The following is a 19,873-nucleotide window of genomic DNA, read 5'->3' as shown; positions in this document are numbered from 1 at the left end:
CTTTTTGGCTGAGAAGTTCTACCTGGCAGAGCTGAATGTTACGTCACTCCTGTGTGTCTGGAGTACTTCAGAGTGGCTGTGCTTCCCATTGACGTCTTTGTTCTTTGCAGGATGTCATCTTAACAAGTGGCTGCAGCCAGGCCATAGAGCTTGCCTTGGCAGTGCTGGCCAACCCAGGCCAGAACATCCTGGTGCCACGTCCTGGCTTCTCCCTCTACAAGACTCTGGCTTTGTCTATGGGGATAGAGGTCAAACTCTATAACCTCTTGGTAAGTGGTGGCAGGCCTAGAAGGGGCAGCCCTGACATTTCTCCTCTCAGAAATACCCTGGGAAGTGGGTGAAGGTGACATGAGTAACCCTGGGTGCACTGGCACACTTGACTTTGTGTGGGAAGTCCAGTTCCTCAGCTTTTACTTCCCCTTCTCTTCACTTCATTAGCCAGAAAAGGCCTGGGAAATTGATTTGGAGCACTTGGAGTCCTTGGTGGATGAGAAAACAGCTTGCCTCATTGTGAACAACCCATCGAACCCCTGTGGCTCTGTGTTCAGCAAGAGCCATCTCCAGGAGATCCTGGCAGGTGAGCCTGCCTGTGTGTTTCTGGGGCCTGTGGCATGGTTGAAGTCTAGTGTCTTTCCCCATTGCTCGTGTCTCAATCACTGCAGCACCATGGCCCAGGGCTTTGCTTCTGACTAACTCCACCTCAGGAATGAGGACTTGCTCAGTGTGGAGGTGCTGTCTTATCTAGGCAAGAACATGCAGAGTATGTGTCTTCCTCAAAAGCTCTGTGTGACTTGGACTGCTCATTTCTCTCCTCTGGCTCTGCACAAGGAGTGTTCACAGGACCCTGTGCTTGCTGAGCCCAGTCCTGACAGAGAGGGCTGTGCTGCCAGTCCCCACCAGTTGGAGCAGAACTAGGCTCAGTCAAGGCAGGGATCCCCAGTGGTAAGGCTATCTAAATACAGTCCTTCAGTCTGTAGGAGGAAGATAGGGACCCTGTGCCCTAAGACAGATCTTTCCTCAGAGCTCTGCCAGGCTCTGCAGCAAAGGGAAAGTCTGTTCCCATGGAGGATGCACATGGCCAGGTTGAATGCTCTCTCTTCCACAGTGGCATCAAGACAGTGTGTGCCCATCCTGGCTGATGAGATCTATGGAGACATGGTGAGTGTCAGTTGTAGTCCTTTGTACTCCCAATGCTGCCTGTCCTTTTTGATGCACCTAATCCTTGGCCATGGCAGCCAGGTCTCTAGAGGTGAGGGACAGCTCCATTCCCATGTGCCTGGGTTCATGCCTGGAGCTCCTGGTCCTTTGGTGCACAGTCCTAGGGGAGCCTCTCACATCTAGCTCCCTTCCTCTTCCCAAACTGCTTGCTTTTGTGTGTGTGCACTTGCTATGTTCCTACTTTGAAGCTGTGAGTTTCCACCATCAATTTCCCATCTCTTCCCTGCAACCCTTCTTCTTAAGCCTCATGCTTACGTCCAGTTCTCACAGTAAGAGGCAGGGACAGCCCTAATACAGTCTCTGGTCGTAGGTATTTGCTGACTGCAAGTATGAACCCATTGCAACTCTCAGCACCAATGTGCCAATCTTGTCCTGTGGTGGCTTGGCAAAGCGATGGCTAGTCCCTGGCTGGCGGATGGGCTGGATCCTAGTTCATGACAGGAGAGACATCTTTGGTAATGAGGTGAGAACTGCTGAGTTGCTGTCATGGCAACAAACTTGCAGAGTCTTCAGTATGTGGATCATCAGGTCTTTAACTGATACAGGCAGGTACTGCTCTTTTGCTCTCACATGGGTGTCACCCAGTTGCGCTCACGGGCTTTTCTGCCCCTCTTTCATGTCCCTTCCTTATTCCATCTACTCCCAGATATGGCATTCTACCCATATCTACACTGTAACTCACTCTGTGTCTCTGCTGCTCGTTAATATATGCCTTGTCATTTTTCTGTGCTTCCAACTTCTCAAATAGCTTCAGTGTGCACTGAAAGTATTGCATGGCTTATCTGGCGTGTGGAGTCCATGTGTGGTGTCTATGTGCTCTTACACGGTTTCTCTTAAAAGTAAGAACAGAGCACCTTGAAGTGCTGCCAGTACTTTGTCTGGCTATTTTTCAGCTGTGTTACAAGGACAACCATCTACTGCAGTGACCTTTCCACCTAGAAGGCTCTCTGCAGAGGAAGAGGGAGAAGAGAGGACCAAATGAGTGAGCAGAAAAGCTAATGTTGATTGTCCTTACCTGGCTTTGAAAGTGTGGATTGTGGGCACAAACCAAAGGGAAATTCAAAATTGTATTTGGAACAGCTCTGGCTTTATTTGTATTATGTATATTCCAGCCTGGTTTGAGTCAGATTGGGAAGCTCCAAAGGTTGTCTCTGTTGATATTTCAATCTGCAACGGAAGAACAGAGAATGACACTGTAAATGGTCTGCTAAACCTGGCATATACTCAGACAAATGTTCTTTGGTACTCTGTATGCTCACTGAAGAGAAGGGTGTGAACAGCTGTAGAAATACAGGAAATGAACCTTGGAGCTGTTGTATTCCTTTAGGGAAGCATCATCTAAACTGAAAATATGATGTTTTCTCAGATCAGGGATGGCCTTATAAGACTGAGTCAAAGAATCCTAGGACCCTGTACAATTGTCCAAGGAGCACTGGAACGTATCTTGCACCGAACACCACCTGAGTTCTATCACAACACCCTAAGCATCCTCAAGGTAAACAGCCTGTTACAGATCAAGAAAGTCTGCTCACAGATTGTTTGGAGGGAGTCCTTTCTCTCTAGTTCATCATTTTTCCTCTCCTCCCTCCCACTTGGAGGTGCAGTTTTTTCTGTTATTAGGATGACCCAACAGCAAATTCCAGCAGGAGACATTGTAATAGGCAGAAAAAGCCAGCTGTGATAAGTTTCAGGCAGCCTAGCTCTGCAGCTGGAGCTGCTGACCCAGAGGATGGAGTTTGGCACTGACTTGCTGAGCTCAGCTCAGTAACACCTGCTGTACTCAAGGCCATGATCTCCCATGCTGTTTGCATTTTTTGTTCCTTTATTTGCAGTAGGAAAACCTGTTCATAGTCCCAGTCCAGAGTCTAGCTTCCAATCATTGAGCTGTTTCCTGGAATTTCTCCTGTTTTGAAATTTCTCCTTTTTGCTTTTCAGTCTAATGCTGACCTTTGTTATGCTGCCTTATCAGCTATCCCTGGCCTTCAGCCTGTGAGGCCCGCTGGAGCCATGTACCTGATGGTAAGTGAGGGTCGCCAACAGTCACACTAGGTCTGTTTGCCAGAGCTAGTCAGTGTTTCAGATTAGTACTTGCCACCAGGTCTCCGCTACTATGCATTTTCATATTGCCCTGTGTGGTAAATGCATCTCTTGGTCACTTTAGAAGGCCAGGATATGCTGTTCACTTGCTCCTACACACAACTCCATGACTTGTACTTTGCAAGACAAGGCTGTTTTACCTGGTTATGAAGCCAGCTGGTAACCAGATACCCCTATAAAACAAGGCAGATTATCATACCTCCTGTAGAAGATGTAGCCTTCTTCATACTAGCATGCCTTTCTTCTGCCTGTGGTGTTGCCTCTTCTTTTGCCTTTTCCCATGCTTGTTTGCTTTAAAGTTTATAATGTGCTGAAATTTCCTTTTTTGTCTCATCAAGCTCAATTGAGACATTTATCACACTTGAACATATTTTTAAGTTTGTTTTTTTTTCTTTTATTTTATTCCATCTCATAATGTCTCCAGTTTTTCATTCACTCTTAAAATGTGGACTCAGAACTGGACAATATGCAGTATCTGTCTCACTCATTTCTACAGAAAAATCCTTATCACTTGACCCTGTTTCCAGTTTTACCCTGAGCTACACAGGTCATTTTGCTTATTATGTAGAGGCACAGCTCTAATATTCTTTCATGCTTTTTGTATTTCTGCAGTAGATGACCATCAATTTCAAATTAAATCGTGTGTTTATTTTTCTTTCTACTAGCTCTTTCAGAACTTTTGTATGCAAATTATCTCTCAAATTATCTGTTTAAGAATATTTTCATGAGATGTTTAAAATCTTCTTTGGTTGTAAAGGTCAGTCTGGATGGGGCCCTGAACAAGCTGATCTAGTGGATGGCAGCCCTGCCCATAGTGTAGACATTGGAACTATATGAGCTTTAAGGTCCCTTCCAGTCCAAATCATTCTAGAATTCTATAAACAAAAGGCTAGAACAGCACTGTCTTCATGTGAGAGATGGACAGCTGCTTTCTTTCCAAGTACAGAAATATTTATTGAAGAATATACCATTTTCGTGTCATTTAAGCAATTACATTGTTCTACAATTTTGTTCATTATATTCTAGACATTGCTGTGTTTATTTTTATCTTAAACCAAAGCATTAGGTTTTTTACTTGCATGAAAGATTATTTATGAGTATTGAGTTCTCTACCAAGCTCTGTCTCAATGTCTTATTTTTTCCTTTTCACTTCTTTATTGGTTATTTTGTCTTTTCTATCAGGTGTTTTTTTACTGAAGTAGCATTTAACCGAAATTCCATCTTTACATAGTTAATGAAGGCTTTTTCAGAAGCCCAGTTTTCATTTACGTTTCTGTCTTGCATCCCAGGCAGCCCAAGTCATGAGTGAAAATTGAGGGCAGACAGTTGCACTTGACTGGGAAGTCACTGGGCCATGTGTGTAAACAAGGACACTGTAGATAGCAGGTGTAGATAGTAGACACTGTAGATGGTGCCCTTGATTGCCATGTTACATCTGTCTGCTGCAGGTTGAGATTGAGATGGAGCATTTTCCGGAGTTTGAAAATGATGTGGAGTTCACTGAGCGACTCATCTCGGAGCAGTCTGTGTTCTGCTTGCCAGCCACGGTGAGCCTAACACTGAGAGCTCCAAGGAGCTGTGAGGCCAAAACATAATGGGAGAAGCTGGAAGGGCTTGCATCCCTGAGCTCTGACAACAGGCTGGGAGTTGTGTATGCAAGTGTCCATGGTCTGCAATAGTGTGTAGGAGCTGGCTGTCAGCTCCCTGTGCTGTGTGTGGCAGTCTCTGGCTCAGTAACAGCCCCCAGTCAGGATATTCCCAGCTCCAGGCTTGCCCAATATTTCTCAAGCTGGAAGAGCTTTATCCATGCACTCCATGTATTCCCACACCTCCCTGCTGAAGGTGCTCTCTCAGAGGAGTGCTATGGGTAACACAGGTGGCTATATTCCTTTCCTCAGTCTGTTTCCAGTTCCTCTCCCCTGCAGACACAGGGAAGACTGAGAACTTCTGTGCCTTGCATTCAGTTCCAATACCAGATATGGACAGGGCCTTAAATATTTTCCAGGCCTCTCCTTCACTAGCTCCTTTCAGCTCATTCCCTGCACAGTCTGGTCTGCGCAGTTCACGCAAAGTCCTCTGGCCTGTGCCATTCACAGCATCATGTCTACACAGATGGAAATGGGAGATTTGCTTGCAACAGGAAAAACAGTCTTAAGGAACAAGAACCAAGCCCTGCTGTTCCACCTTGACCTGTATTCATGTGCTGATGAAGCTCATGGTGCCAAGGCAGGGCTCTAAAAGTGGCACTATCCTGGGTGCCAGCTTCGTCTTTTTTCATTTCAGTGCTTTGAGTACCCAAACTTCTTCCGCGTAGTGATCACCGTTCCTGAGGAGATGATATTGGAGGCCTGCAGTCGCATTCAGGAGTTCTGTGAGATGCACTACCAGGGTGCTGAGGTGGCCCAGGATCTGGAGTGTGACAAGTAGCTACAGCTGTCCCCCTGCCTCTGTCAGGCTAGACCTTGTATGAGGCAGCAGCCAGGCAGGCAAGGCTGCTTCCAGCCAGCCCCACCCTGCCTATAAGCAGTCAGTGCTGCTTTGCTTTTTGTGCTCCACAGACTCCTCAGCATTATGGAAGGAAGATGACACTTCTCTCTCCTCCTCCACTAGAGCTTGTACATCCTCTTGCTTCCAGTCCCCCATGTCTCTGTAGACTCAGCATCTGTGCCCTATCTTGGTCTGTGCTACTTGTGAACCAGCTGCAGGCAGGGGCAGAAGGTTGTTCCTGAGTTGGGACCTGTGGCAAGAGCCATGTTGGCCTGTGGCTCCTGTGCTGGCCACACTTCCCCTTGGGGACAGGAGAAGGCTGCTGTCTTGGAGGATAAGAGAAAAGTACCCACATCTCACCTATGTTACCTTAGGAGGCCAGAGCTCTTTATACTGAGCCCTTTGTGTGATAAAGGGAGTAAGTTATTGTAACTTTTTTATTAATAAAAATTCTGACATGGCAGGCCTGCACTGTCCTACTGTTGTGCTAGGTTGGGCTTGGTCGGGCTTGGTCACTGTGTGGGTCACCTTTGCTCCCCCATGGTATTACAGTGCCCCAGACATGTCCCTGCCTGCCCAGGGTCCATCCTGTCTGCCAGCAGGAATATGATGAGAGTGATTCAGATCCCCAAAGAAGCCCACCAACCCTGAGAGCAGGATGGGCTCTGCAAGCTTGACAAAGACTGGAGCCAGCCCCCCCCTGCCCTGATGATGTTGGCAGCTCACTGAGGCAGTCTGTCTGCATCTTCTCCTTGGCCCTCACAGCCTCCCCCACTGTGGACCCCAGCAGTGCAGTGGGTGCTGTGCTTGCTGCTGCAGGGAGGCAACTGTCCCCAGGACTGGAGCTAGCCATGCCTAAGTACTCAAGGCTTGGCATGCCTTTCCTGATGTAGTGGTGAATCATGGGGTGGTGTCCCATGATTCATACTGTATGTGGTGTTTGTGACATGCCAATGCTACCAGGGTTACTGATAGCTGAATACGTCAGCTCCATAAAGTAATAAGGAACTGGTGGCCTGTTGTCTGTTTATTCAGTGGAAAAGGGAGGAGGTGATAATGCCCATTGTAACAGGTGTTCTGGTGAGATGGTCAGGAGTAATTTCTCGTCTGTCAGAGGGGCAGTTTGTTGAGTGCCTTATGTTGCCACCTTCAGCTCTGTTCACCTGTCCTCCCACAGAGTTGGGATCCACAGGTCAACCCTGCCTCCCCAATGACAGGAAAAGTGAGCTAGCCCTGGATTACACACTGAAAGTCCTGACAGGTTCTATAACTGTCTAATTGTCTCCCCTTTCCTTGCCCAGTACAAAATCTGGGTGCCTCCCCTCCATTAGAGGGGAGGGCTAAATGAGAACGATGGCAGTGTGTGGGAAGGTCTTTGACATGTCAGCTGAGTATCCACGCTACATCTTTTCCTTTCAAAGAAAGCAATCCTGGAACAAAAAGAGAGGGAAGCTGAGGCTATGGGCGAATGGTACACAGCTTCAGAGATTTCATGACACTAGACCTTCAAATAGAGCTGAATAACTAGAACTACTTAAGAAAAAACATTGACTAGTAACAAGCAGGGTGGTGTGTGAGGGGTCTGTTGGACCAGGAGGCCTTTAAAGCATGATGTTGCTGATTGTTATGCCATCTTGAGCCTACTACAGCTTTCGGGTACCATCTGCTTCCTTCAGTTCTTCTCCATGTACCTTAGGTTCTGTGGCTTTAATCCCCATTACTAATAAACAGGTCCTGGTTTTAGAGAAAGCTGATCCTTTGAGATTGCTCTTCCTTCAGGAAGCCCTTTTCTTTCAGAGTCCCCTCAAAGATGTCTGTTAACATGCAAATATTCTGCAATAATTAACACAGTCCTGTTTCTTTTTGACTCAGCAGCCTTTAAATGGGAAGACTGGGAGAGCCAGAGACATAGCATATATATACCCCATAAAACTCAGGATATTTAGATTTCTCAAGGCCACATCCTCCACTGCCATATTTTGTAAACATATCACTGCCTTTTGACCACACCTAGGTTTTCCCTGATGCAATAGCAAACTAGCATTAAACCACAAATGTGCTGGTATCATTTTTCAGGTACTAAACTCACAGGTGCTTTGTGTCATGGTGTGGGCACAGGTTAGAGCACCCTGCCAGCCATACAAACTAGCCTAACTTGGAGTTTGGAGATACTCTGTGCCAAAGAAAACCCCTTCAGCATTGAGATCAAGGAAGAAGTCAAGACACAGGTCTAAATCTGCTCTTTGGGGGTGCTCAGACAAGATCTACAGAGCTTTAGCAGAACTGCCCCTGTGTCCTTATAGCTGGTTGTGGGAAAATAAGGGAAAATTGGCAAGGAGGACTGTAAATACACTCAAGTGTCTTGTAGGTGAAGTGTAGAAAATCATATATATTATATTAATTGTTGTTTAGTCTTGTGTACTTGGCAAGTGGTACATCTGTACATAGGCCTGTGCTAGACTTAGAACCACTCCATTGAACATGCTTGACATTCCTGCTTTGCTGTGGTGAAGATGAAATCTCAGTGGTAAACTGGGCCTATAATAATCCCTGATATACATGAGACAGAAGCAGGTTTGGTGATCCTTGGGCATGAATGAGACTCCACAGTGCTGGCATCCCTGTTTGTATGCCTCTCCCTGGGCAAGATCCTCGCTGCTTTGAGGATCCCCTGGTTGGTGAGGTAATGGAAATAAATTTACAGTGCATTTCATCTGTTTTTGTGGTTGTTCCTGCATCCTGCCTGTGCCAGCTCACACACCGATCCACAGCCATCCTTCCTGTCTTAGCTGGGGAGCAGCAGTGATATACCCTGGCACAGGCTTGCATTGTGCATCTGCTCTTTTCTGTGCTGTCTGGGCTGGCTGTGTTTAGGATTAGGGTGATTTACTTCACATATGGGGACCTAGGCAAGAAGGGCAACCTCATGCCTAGTGCTGTCTTTGGAAAAGAAAGGAACTTCTCAGCTTGAAGTGTACTACTCCTCAGCTTCCAAAGGTGCTGGCCATAGGTTCAAACCTGACAGGGCAATTGGCACTGCAGGCAACCTGGGATAAATTGCACCTGCAAGCAGCGAGACCCACCAGTTTCCCCAGGTGCTTTAGGAACCTCACTGTAGCCTGGCTCCTAGCTCTGGCCTCACCCACTCCCTCCTCCAGTAGCCTTGACTGCCTTCAGCAGCTCTGTAGACCAAAGGAGTCCCTGAGGGTGTTCCTGCCTTGGAGCCATGGCCTTTGGCTGCAAGAGCCTGTCTACACTAGCCTGCTCTCTACCATCATGTAGCCATTGTGTACACCTGCAGTGGGAAGATGTGGTTTTCACTGATTTGGATCCAGGATGGTTGCAAGGAAGCAGTCTAGGGGATGATGGTGGAGGCCCTAGTGAAGCAGAGCCCAGCCTTTCTGGGAGCTCAGGTAAGGCTTGAGCATTGCATGGCAGTGGAACCCCAAGGGAAGGTGTCTGTGAAAAACTTTGTTTGTGAGGCCTAGCACATAACCTTGTTCTCCCAGGGCATGCTGCTCTGTCAGGGGCCAAAGGAGCTGACGTGCTCTGGTGGCATTACCCACCAGAGGCACACAGGTTTCCACAAGCATGAGAAGTAGCCAGAAAGAGACCGTGGATGTAAGGGGAGGTGGCAGCAGTGGGCTGGGAGACAGTATTTACTTGAGGTGACTGGGAGGGGTTTTGTAAACCAGAGTGTGAGTGTAGAGGAGCTCTGCAGAAGGAAGGCTTAGCATGGTCAAAGTCATGCCATTGACAGGACAGCCACACGAGACACATCCTCAGCACAGTTCCAGTAGCTAGAAGGCACCTTCCAAGGTAGCTAAGCTTAACAAATGGTCAGAACAAGGTTGAGGTTGTTTGTTCTACACTAGCCTTCAGCCTCAGTACCCAGCACTGGGAGAGTCTCCTGAGAGGCAGAAGCACTGGGATCTTCCTCATAGTTTGTCTGTCTGGCATGGGCTCTTACAGTGTCGGAAACTCCCATCTATACCAGCCCTTTGCTTTGTCATATATTGTCTTTGTTTTCCTTATTTGTCTTGGGTCATTGTTCCCTGAAGCTTTGCCAAAGCAAAGAGGTGTTGTCAGTAAGTCTGAATTACTTATTTCCTGGATACCTGATAGAAGTAGTTAGTGCTAGCACAGGGTCTTCTGCACTCCACTGCATTACATGCTCTGCATGCTTCAGGTCTGCTTGTTGCTGTTGTTTCTCAACTCTAAACTAGCTGTTCTGCTCCAACTTCAGTTCCTGTGCTAATTTCAGGTTTTAGACTGCCTATGTACATAAAGAAGTCAGAAGCTGACCAGTGAAATTCAAAAGTTGAATAAATATTGTTTTTTCTTACTATTTTTCCCATTTATATAATGTGTTGGTAAAGTATTATGTGACCTTCTTATTGTGTTTTCTCATTTTCCTGTTCCCCTGCCACTTGATATTAGAGTGCTGTATTACAATCAAGATAATAAATGATACTGCAACTGTGTGAGGGTGAGAGAGGGAGAAGGTCAGCCACAATCCTCACTTTGCCTAACACAGCCTTGGGTTCTTATGTTCCAATTCAGACAAGTCTATTTATCTCAAACTGCTTCTGAATGAAAATATAACTGTAAAACTTACCTCAAGCATAAGAAAAAGCCACAGGCACACCAGCCTGTCCTTGGAGAGATGCCACCATATAGGACATCATATCAGTCATTTGTCTGATTTTTCCTCATTCTGGAAGGCATGTGATGCAACATCTGCTCTGGCTCAGAAAGAACTTGCTCTGACTGGAATTTAGCATAGGCATTACACCTCTGCTCCTATGCATTTGGAGCTTCCCTCACTGCGGCGTTCATCCCGTCCTTTATGAATGATGATTTCTAAAGCAACCAGCATGACTGTATACAGCATCCCAAAAAGGCTGTTTTCTGAAAGCAGAGTTCCCTTCTGTTGCCTTCATCCCAATGAAAGTAATGAGCAATTGACATAGAGACTTTTTTTTTTATTTTTGCAGGTTACTGGTGAGTTTTTTTACTGCAAGGAGCAGGGTTTTTCCTATGCATTTCAAAACACAATATAGCAGTACTCAAATCCACTGATGAGCACAGGAGACCATGCATGGCCCTTTTATGAGCAGTGACATTGCACTTTTGTGTCACACTCAGTCTTGCAGAGCCATGCATTTTCATTTTCCTCTACACCTTCAGAAGTCTAAGCTGGAAAACAACTGAAATCCCTCTGCTTTGAAATGGAAACATTCACAGCATTGACTCTTACAACAGCTCCCCAGCATTGCACCTTTGAGATGCAGAAAATGTGAACTATCCCATTACACACCTGAAAGTGATAGAGATTTTGACAGTATGATTACCATGAGTTGCTTTAGATATGAGCCTGGTATGAGTTGTGTTCCTCCATGCATAAAAGAGCAGATATGAAAAACTTGTACAGATTGAAGACTGCAAATAGGGAGAAATTACTCATTGTGTCTCTTGATTTAAAAAATTGTGATTACACCAAACACAGTTTTTATATGTAGGTTCACAGCAGAGGAAAGTAGTTCTCATAACATGCAGCTAAATGTACCCATATTGCCAGGAAATCCTGTTGATGCCAAAAGTGTCTTAAGTTCAAAACAAGACTGGAAAAATGAATAGAAAAATGTCTAGGTGCTGTAAAATGCAAAGACAAGCTTGATCTGAACTGATTTTAGACAGCTTCTGTGTCTACTCACAGACACTTTTGTCACAGCCAACAGAAAGAAACAGAAGTTTCCAGGGCATCACTCACTAGCTTATTTTGAACAGCTGCATTCAGAGAGATGAATCATGTACTCCAGATCCATGGCTTCAGGGAGAAAATGTTTCCCTTGTTCTCTTCCCTAGGCATCTCCTATAGATGATGGCAGAAGACAGGGCATGGGGTTTGTCAAACCTTACAGCTGATCAGGTTTCACTGCCATAGGTATGCCTGGTTCTCTCATCAGCTGTCAAAAACATGCTCTCAGGTAGGGAGGCATTGGCGTTACTCCTCAGCCTACTTCTGTTGCTGCTGCGCTGGGTCAGGCGTGATCTGGTTATGCATGCTTGGGAGCACAGTACATAATGCTTACTTCAGAGTGTAAGACATACAAAGTGTGATTGCATGGGCAGTTCACAGAGCTCACTAGTCTCTGAGTCCACTGAGGGAGGGTAGAAAATAGAAATGTGTCATTCCCTGGACATATTGCAACAGGCCTGTGTCTTTCGGGTGCTGAGGACTTCAGAGCTGGATGCAGTATTCCAGGTGGGGTCTAGCCAGAGCAGAGTAGAGGGGAAGAATCTCCTTCATTCTGCTCCCCACATTGCTGGTGACACACAGCCTAGGACATGACTGGTTTCTGTGAGAACACAGGGCTGGTTCATGTGAAGCTTCTTGTTCACCAATACCCCTAAGTCCTTCTTAGGGCTGATAGCAGTCCATTTTCCACATGGACTATATTTGTGCTTGGGATTACTCTGACTCCATATGCTTCTGCTTTGCATTAAAAGGCTTTTGAGTCGCATATATGGGGAACATGATGTTTGTTTTCAGGAGCCAGAGGTTTCATCCTTCAAGTATCACAATGTGCAGGTCTCAGGAAATACAGTATGCCAGACCAGTTTGTCCTCCCTAATCTCAAATCCAAGGAAGAGCACATTCTCCTCCTCTGTGCAACTGCTCCTACCACAGAGGAAATGCCTTGTGGAAAGCTCAGACAACTAACTGGAACATGCCATCTATACAATTAGAAAAATCTGCTCAACCCTTCAACAAGATAACTGCACAGTAATATTCAGTGCTGTCATAAAGTATACATACTGATGCCAGGGGATCAGCATATCTTGGGCAAATGACATCCAACTGGAACAGAAGTTTTGGCACATCTCTGTTCATGCAGCTGTTGGCCAGGGAGGAATAATCCTCCAGGAAGAACTACTCAAGTGGTGTGGCCTTTACAAAGGCTTTATAACACCTAATGACATACAGGTAAATCCTGTGTGTGAGTGCAGGGCATGGGGATACTTAGCAGAAATCCAGGTTGCACTGAACATTGTGTGGTCCTCCACAGGGCCCTACCTGGGCCACTGCCAACTTCTCACCTTGTTTCCCAGCCCAGGGTTACCAGGGCTTAACCATCTGTGTTTGCAATGCAACAAGTGAAAGGGAACGTGACCTGCCCCATTCAGATTGTCCCTCCTGCTGGAAGCACCAGCCTTGCCCAGATTTTTTTCTTTTGCTGTCTCCTATACTCCACTTGCCCTGACAGCAGCAGTGAGGTCCTTGGGAACACAAAGACGACACAATTAAGAGGTCTATATCTCTCCAGACTGTGTGACAGAATCTATGAGATCTGGAACAGGAATAACTCAAAGCAACTGTCTCTGTGTGAAAGTATTTCTCTTGAGCCCACTGCTTCCCTGTTTCACTACCTTACATGGCACAGTCCCATTGCAGCTCCAGCACCCTTGTGAATCATTAACAGGGCAAGTTCAGCTGCTCCTTTCACAGCTTGTCCTTTCACATAGTTTTCTTTCCCAGCCCCCAAATGTTTAATTCAAACAAGGTACAGAGAGAGAAGAGTCAAAAAGATTTTATGTGATTTTATGCATCTGATGATAACATGAGAAGCAGCCAGAGCAGTATCTCTGCACTCATGGTGGGCAAGCTGGTCCTCTTCGCAGCTTGTCTGTCCTTTGCTCTGACACTATACAGGCATCCCTGTTCCTGCTCTTACAGGCAGCAGTCTTTTTTGGGGCTTGAAATGGGAGTTAGAAGTATCTCTCAGTCTCTTTCATTAACTTTCTGGCCCTCTTCCTTTACTAGCAGCACCTGGTCATTCACACCCCTGCAAGAAACTGCCATTTCCTCACTTTTTTCTTAGTGCAGGGTGGAGTTTTCTAGTTCAAGGCTAGTCAAAGTAGGCGGGCAGTGTAGAGCAGTCAGTCTTAGAGCTGGGATGGACAGGAAAGAGCAGGCACGAGTGTAGGTAGGAGCTAAGTACACGTGTGTACGAGACGCCAGCATGAAGGCAGAGTGCCTGTATGTGAATGCACAGTTGTTCACGTGACTGCCTGGAGGCGTGTGTACCACAGCAGTGAATGTGTGAGAGGGCAGCTTTGCTCGAATCAGGTCTGGTGGTGCTCCAAGAGGACTTGTTAAGGTGAGATTTTCAACCATTTCTTGGTATCTAGTGTGGATGGTCTTGATGCCAGCAAATTGTGACAAGTTTCTGCAGAGAGAAGCTGTGGGTCTGGCTTAGAGGGTAGTTCCTGCTTCTCCAGACAGTCTTCTCAGTGCCCCTGCTCAGCTTTTGCCACTAGTGACAGTCAAGCCAGCTACTCACCTCTGAATGGGCAGATGACTTCTAATTCTGCAGAAACTGACCAGGCCAAATGGAAGCAGCATTTGAAAAAACAATGAGCAACCATCAGTGCCATCAAAGACCAATGACTGGAGCTTCTGTGGTTCCAGATTCTCTTTGCTATACTGCTGCCATTACAGCAACGGGGAACCTCTATATGACAAGAACTTCCTCAGACTGGCAGCGCATTCAACATTAGTTTGCAGAGCGCGAGGTGTTTTGGCGCTGTAACTGTCTCACACCTGCCAGAGACATGTATATGTTTAATAAACCTGTAATCTGGAGATATGGTGCCCAATGCTGAATGTGTTTCATGGGTACATTTCCCGTGGGGTGCTTGCTGCTTTCTATAGTGCTTGCTCTGCCAGGATCAAGCTTTTCCAAGGTTCCTGTGTGTTTCAGGAAAAGCCTAAGACTCCTCTTATTTCTTTTTGTAACAAGCTGCTCAGGCAGTATTTTCATACCTTTGCTGTGGGAGATGCTAACATGTTGACACTGGATTGTCAAAAACCACATATTGTATTTTTCGGTAGTTTCTGTATTGTATCCTTTGTGCCCTGAGATTCTCCCAGTTCTTTCTGCTCTCAGCCTAATCTTGGCTCATCTCTGTTAGCACACAGTAATAGTGTGCTTTTTTGTTCTGCAGCTGAGATTGTTTCAGTCAATCTAAGCTGATCTTTACTTGGCAGATCTGTGGGGGCTTCATATTTTCACTTTTGCAACCTGAAATTAACTCAATCACTGCTGACAGTGGATGTTTGCTGTAGAGAAAATGTGGTTAAGTTTAAGACCTTGCTTTAGAAACATCCCATCTCCCATGACTGAGGAATCCAGTGGTGAGAAATAAGGTTATATAATTAGTATTTTTCTCATATTAGGGAATGTATGGTAGTATGATGGTGCTCTTTCATTCCTCTTCATCAGGCACACAATTAATTTCAGTCCTTCTACTCTCTGTGGAACAGACTTGTGACTGCAACAATTATCACTATTTCTATTATGAGTGAAGAAGCTGTTGAAACTGTGGTCTCACATGAGGCAATTTCTATCAAAAGTAGTCACTCTGTGGAATGCCTAAAACATCCAGCTATCCCACCCTGATTTCATTTAAGATAAAAGTATACTCTTGTTTCCTGAAAAAAAAACCTGATCCCATTCTCATACTCAGGGAATTCACATGTAGGTTTCCAAAGAAACAACTGTTTCTGTGGTTTTAAATCTGCCTGGGTATCTACCTTCATGCCATTGTTCATGTCTGCTCAACTGAGTTTTTCTCAGTTAACAGCTTCTGGTTATATTCCAGGAACTCTGTCAGGAGTTAGAATAACAATATTAATGGTGCCAGATGGAAGTGATATCATCAAAGTTCATTTGAAAGCCAGGACTTTTGGTAAACACTGCTTATATTAATTTGGAAGGAAGAAGCTGATATATCACTTATTTTTACAACAGTGTTTGTTTGCAGCTCTTCCTAGGGTTGGTCCAAATAGCAGCATGATTCAGCTCCTTGTCAGACCTGAACACTACAGGCCATTTGTGTAACCAAAAAAATCAGAGGTTTTTTGTCCAGGAGACAAGAATGATGTGGTCTCTCACTAAATGCACAGCCCCATCCTTGCAAGACATTGCTAAAGTAAAATTCATATTGTGGTAGCACCTACTGGCAACAATCAGACTTACCCATTGAGTTGGGTATTTTCTTGACTCTGAGAATTTATAATTGCTGCCTTATAAACCCTAAGCTTGATGCAAATGCACAGCAGGTAACTTAGATAGACAAGCCAATTTATGCATGTATGTTGGAGGCTCAGATTAGTACTGTTTCTCATTGATTAGCAGCAGTGACTGTACGTGAAAATCTAAAACATCAGTACTAGAGGAACTGAAATCATGGGAGGAGGCATCCCCATGCAAATGAGTCTGAAAGCTTTGCTGCAGAGGAAAATTGAGGCAGGGCATAAGGAGGACATTAGGGAAATGTCGGGAACATTCATAATTACTGGGGACCCAGATGACATGGCAAGCATGTAGCAGGGAAGCAGTGTCTGCACTGCAGCTGGTTGAGTCATTTTATTCTTCTGCTGCTTGAACAGGGGGGCTGCTCCTCTGCATGGGCATAGCTGCTTGAGTATTGTACAGTTGTGGACTGCACAAAAGTAGTGTACAAAGCTGTAAGGGCCTGGACTTAGATGCTGCTCTGTCCAAGATTAACATCTTGCCCTAAAGACCCTGCTCTCTGTCCTGTTTTGTTGTGCTTTTCCTTGGAAGGACTAGGAACCAGAAAAAATATTTTCAATTTTAGTTCACCTTGGAAAATATAAAGCATCTACACTAGCAAGAGAGGTCTGTCTCCACTGTGGCACATCTGAACTGCCAACCTGGCAGATGGTGATGGGGAGCACTCCATGCTGCCTGGGCTTCAGTGCTGCCCAAGGACCCTGTCCCCAGGGGCAGCCCATGCTGTGGACACCCAACCTGTATTTGAGGCACAGTCAGGAACTGCTGGGGGAACAGAAGGAGAGTGCACAAGACAGGCAAAGTGTGCTTTAATGTACTTTGAAAAAATTTTATGTATTCTTTCTGCCTCAGATCCCATCTTCAGTGGTGTACTTCCTGCAAATTCCTGTGCCAGCTGGTATTCAGGCTATGAATTCTTCCTGTGGCATTTTCATGCCATGTCCCCAGTGGCATGAAAATTATTCAACCGTTTCCAATAATTCAGTCATCCTCCACAGGGAAAGAGAGGTTTAGTGTATGAAACAAGGAGCCAGCTTTGGGTAGACCTTTGTGCTCAACTAGCACCTTCTGTTGTACATCTTCTCATAAAAGACCTAGAGGATGAGTGGGGTTGAAGGGAGGGATAGCAGGTGACAGTTAGGAGTTAGGCTAAAAAGGGGGTTAGTAGGGCAGGTAAGCAGTTAAGCCTGCCTACACAAAGATGGGTCCTTCTAGCAAAATTGCCTACAAAGCTCTGTGTGTGGAGGAGATACTGTTCTTGGATTTATTACAGCGCCAAGCTTCTTCCTGTGGTATGTAAAGTTTTGCCTGCGGTGACAATAAATGTTTCCTGAAATTTCAAAAGGAGTATAATCAAAACAAAAAGAAACCAACATTGTAAATTTACAGCATTTTGGCATAAAAATAATTGTAAATATTGGTCAGAGTAGGTGTCAAAAGTAAAATGTTGAATTCTCCACAAAAAGCAAGGTTTTGCATCTTTTCTTCATAAAAATTGCCAGGATAGTTTGCAGGGATTATGTGCATGAAGTACACGTTTGTCTGTACCGATTTACTTCAGTGCACTCAACTAGCTCTTAAGCTCTGATAAAAGTGCAGACAAGCTTTTCAGTATCTTCTAAGACTATACTAGAACAGCTTGCTGACAAACAGTGGTTTTGCTGCAGAAAAACTTCAGCCCTGCAGTATTTATGTCCTTTGTTTGCAAAAACACCTTTTGCAGTGGTTGTCACACTGTGCAGTACTACACCAGTTGTCACTGTACTACACTAGTAGTGTGGCAGCTTTCCAAAACCCTGTGCCTGCAGAGATGCACAGGAGCCTGATGCACCACATCCCGCCTTTTTTATCATCTTGTGATGCTGAACTTTGTCTCTGCAGGTCCTTTGCAATCATGGTGAAGTCTAGAAGAGTACAGGTGCTCCTGATTCTGGTAGTTCTGTCCTTCCTTCTGATCCACTTCCTACCCTGCAGCAACAATGCTCACATGGGAGAAAAACCTTCTCCTGTCCACATCCTCATTCTCTCCTCCTGGCGGTCTGGATCCTCCTTCACGGGACAAATCTTCAGCCAGCATCCCAGCGTTTTCTACCTGATGGAACCTGCATGGCACGTTTGGGTTAAGATGTACCAGAACAGTGCCAAAGTCTTACACATGGCAGTGCGGGACTTAGTCAGGTCGGTCTTTCTGTGTGACATGTCTGTGTTTGATGCTTACATGTCTAGCCAGAAGAAGAAGTCTGATTTATTTCAGTGGGAGACAAGCCGAGCCTTGTGCTCCCCACCTGCCTGTGACTCATTCAGTCGCAGTGACATAATCACTGCAGGCAATTGCAAAACAATCTGTGGCAAATACCCATTCAGCAAGGTGGAGGAAGCTTGTAAAACCTATAGCCATGTTGCCATCAAGGAAGTTCGGTTCTTTGACCTGAAAGTTCTCTATCCCCTTCTCACTGATCCATCCCTGAATCTCAAAATCATTCACTTGGTACGTGATCCTCGGGCTGTGTTCAGGTCCCGAGAGAATACAATGGCAGACCTGAAACGTGACAGTAACATCGTTGTGGGGTCTCAGAAGACAAAGGGAGAAATGGGGCCCTACAACACAATGCAAGTAATCTGCAAAAGCCACGTTGAGATCTACAAGGCTGGAAGTCAGGCCGCTCCAAGCTTCCTGAAAGATCGGTATCTGCTGGTTCGCTATGAAGACATTGTCAGAGACCCACTAGCAAGGGCTGCTCAGATGTACAGGTTTGCAGAACTCCATTTCACACCAGAGCTTCAGAAGTGGGTCCACAACATCACCCATGGGAAGGGTCATGGAGCACAGGCCTTTGATATTGGGTCAAGAGATGCACTGAGAGTATCCCAGGCCTGGAGAAAGACACTTCCCTTCCAGAAAATAGAGAAAGTGCAAAACGTGTGCAAAGATGCAATGGATTTGCTGGGCTACCGGATTGTTCAGTCTGAAGAAGAGCAGAAAAATATGTCCCTGGATCTTTTGTTTGCCCAGAACTCCTCTGAGCATCAAATTTTGAAGGCAGAAAAGCTGGTATCTACACTTACTCTTTGAAGGCTGCAGAGTGCTGAACTGTTCACTAGAGCAAAAGAAGACAGAGGTGCAGGCATAGAAGCTTAGGAGGGTGTGCATACATGCACATGGATGCAAGGACAAGTGGTACAAGAACCCTGGCTATATTCAGGAGAGCTCTCAGCAGCACAGGGTCACTCTCCAAGAGCCCTGGAGATTCAGCCAGAATGGAGGCTAAAGTAATGCAAGTTTGTTTCCCAAATTAATTGTTTAGGTTGGAGCATACAGAATGCCAGAGTAGGACCAAATAGCAGAAGCTCAACCCCCCCACAGACCACAGCTGAAGACTAGGGAAACCACACAGAGCAATTGCACTTCAAAGATGAAATATAAAAGGAAGCTGAATGAAGAAAACATTACTTGACATGCTGCTATGCAGGATATGTAGTCTCAGAAAAGATGTGAGGATGACCGGATATTTGGTTTCCAGAAAGATGTTTGGTTTGGGTTTTTTTTTTTTTTTAATGGTTGCGTTTTCAAGTCCAGTTTTCCTTTTGCTCCACTCGTGTGCCTGCGTATCCAGCCTTGGTGGTAAAGGTGGGGAAATGTTTGTGTTCACTTACTGTATAGTGGGAAAATGGAATAAACCAGCTATTACTGAAAATAAAAACTCCTGGGCTTTCATGTGGGAAACTATTTCTGGGATTATGTGAATCTATTTATTTTTTAGCTGAAATAATTCTGTCTTGTAGCTTTCAAACGCAGTAACAGTTATTTTCCTGGGAACTCCCACAGTCCACATGGGTGGCAGAAGAATTCACGCTAAGGTTGAAATCCTAAAGACAAGGTAAAGACACAGATTTCATTGGCATATATACTGAAACTGAGAAGACAGGTTAATGGGAGTGGATTGAAGAAAACCAAGAGAAGATCAGGA

At 45.5% G+C, this 19,873-nt stretch overlaps 2 protein-coding genes across 2 annotated transcripts in view; both read left to right on the top strand.

The window, feature by feature from the left end:
* The window catches only part of TAT (tyrosine aminotransferase), a 16,046-nt gene extending 9,417 nt beyond the window's left edge, over positions 1–6,629 (top strand). The window contains exons 5-12 of the mRNA XM_062499714.1: positions 111–269; positions 439–577; positions 1,106–1,158; positions 1,529–1,681; positions 2,585–2,713; positions 3,154–3,237; positions 4,764–4,862; positions 5,599–6,629. Coding sequence (XP_062355698.1) covers positions 111–269; positions 439–577; positions 1,106–1,158; positions 1,529–1,681; positions 2,585–2,713; positions 3,154–3,237; positions 4,764–4,862; positions 5,599–5,742 — 960 coding nt within the window. The 3' untranslated portion in view covers positions 5,743–6,629. The remainder of the gene's footprint in view (positions 1–110; positions 270–438; positions 578–1,105; positions 1,159–1,528; positions 1,682–2,584; positions 2,714–3,153; positions 3,238–4,763; positions 4,863–5,598) is intronic.
* On the top strand, positions 2,672–19,873 carry LOC134048121 (carbohydrate sulfotransferase 4-like). The gene is made up of 3 exons (XM_062499715.1): positions 2,672–2,713; positions 3,154–3,237; positions 17,787–19,873. The coding sequence occupies exon 3, from the start codon at positions 17,800–17,802 to the stop codon at positions 18,976–18,978; it is 1,179 nt and encodes a 392-aa protein (XP_062355699.1). The 5' UTR covers positions 2,672–2,713; positions 3,154–3,237; positions 17,787–17,799; the 3' UTR covers positions 18,979–19,873.

Source organism: Cinclus cinclus, chromosome 11 (assembly GCF_963662255.1).
Source record: "Cinclus cinclus chromosome 11, bCinCin1.1, whole genome shotgun sequence".
NCBI classification, from domain to species: domain Eukaryota; kingdom Metazoa; phylum Chordata; class Aves; order Passeriformes; family Cinclidae; genus Cinclus; species Cinclus cinclus.
The sequence above is the reverse complement of the archived record's forward strand: the minus strand, read 5'-3'. Positions and strand labels throughout refer to the sequence as shown.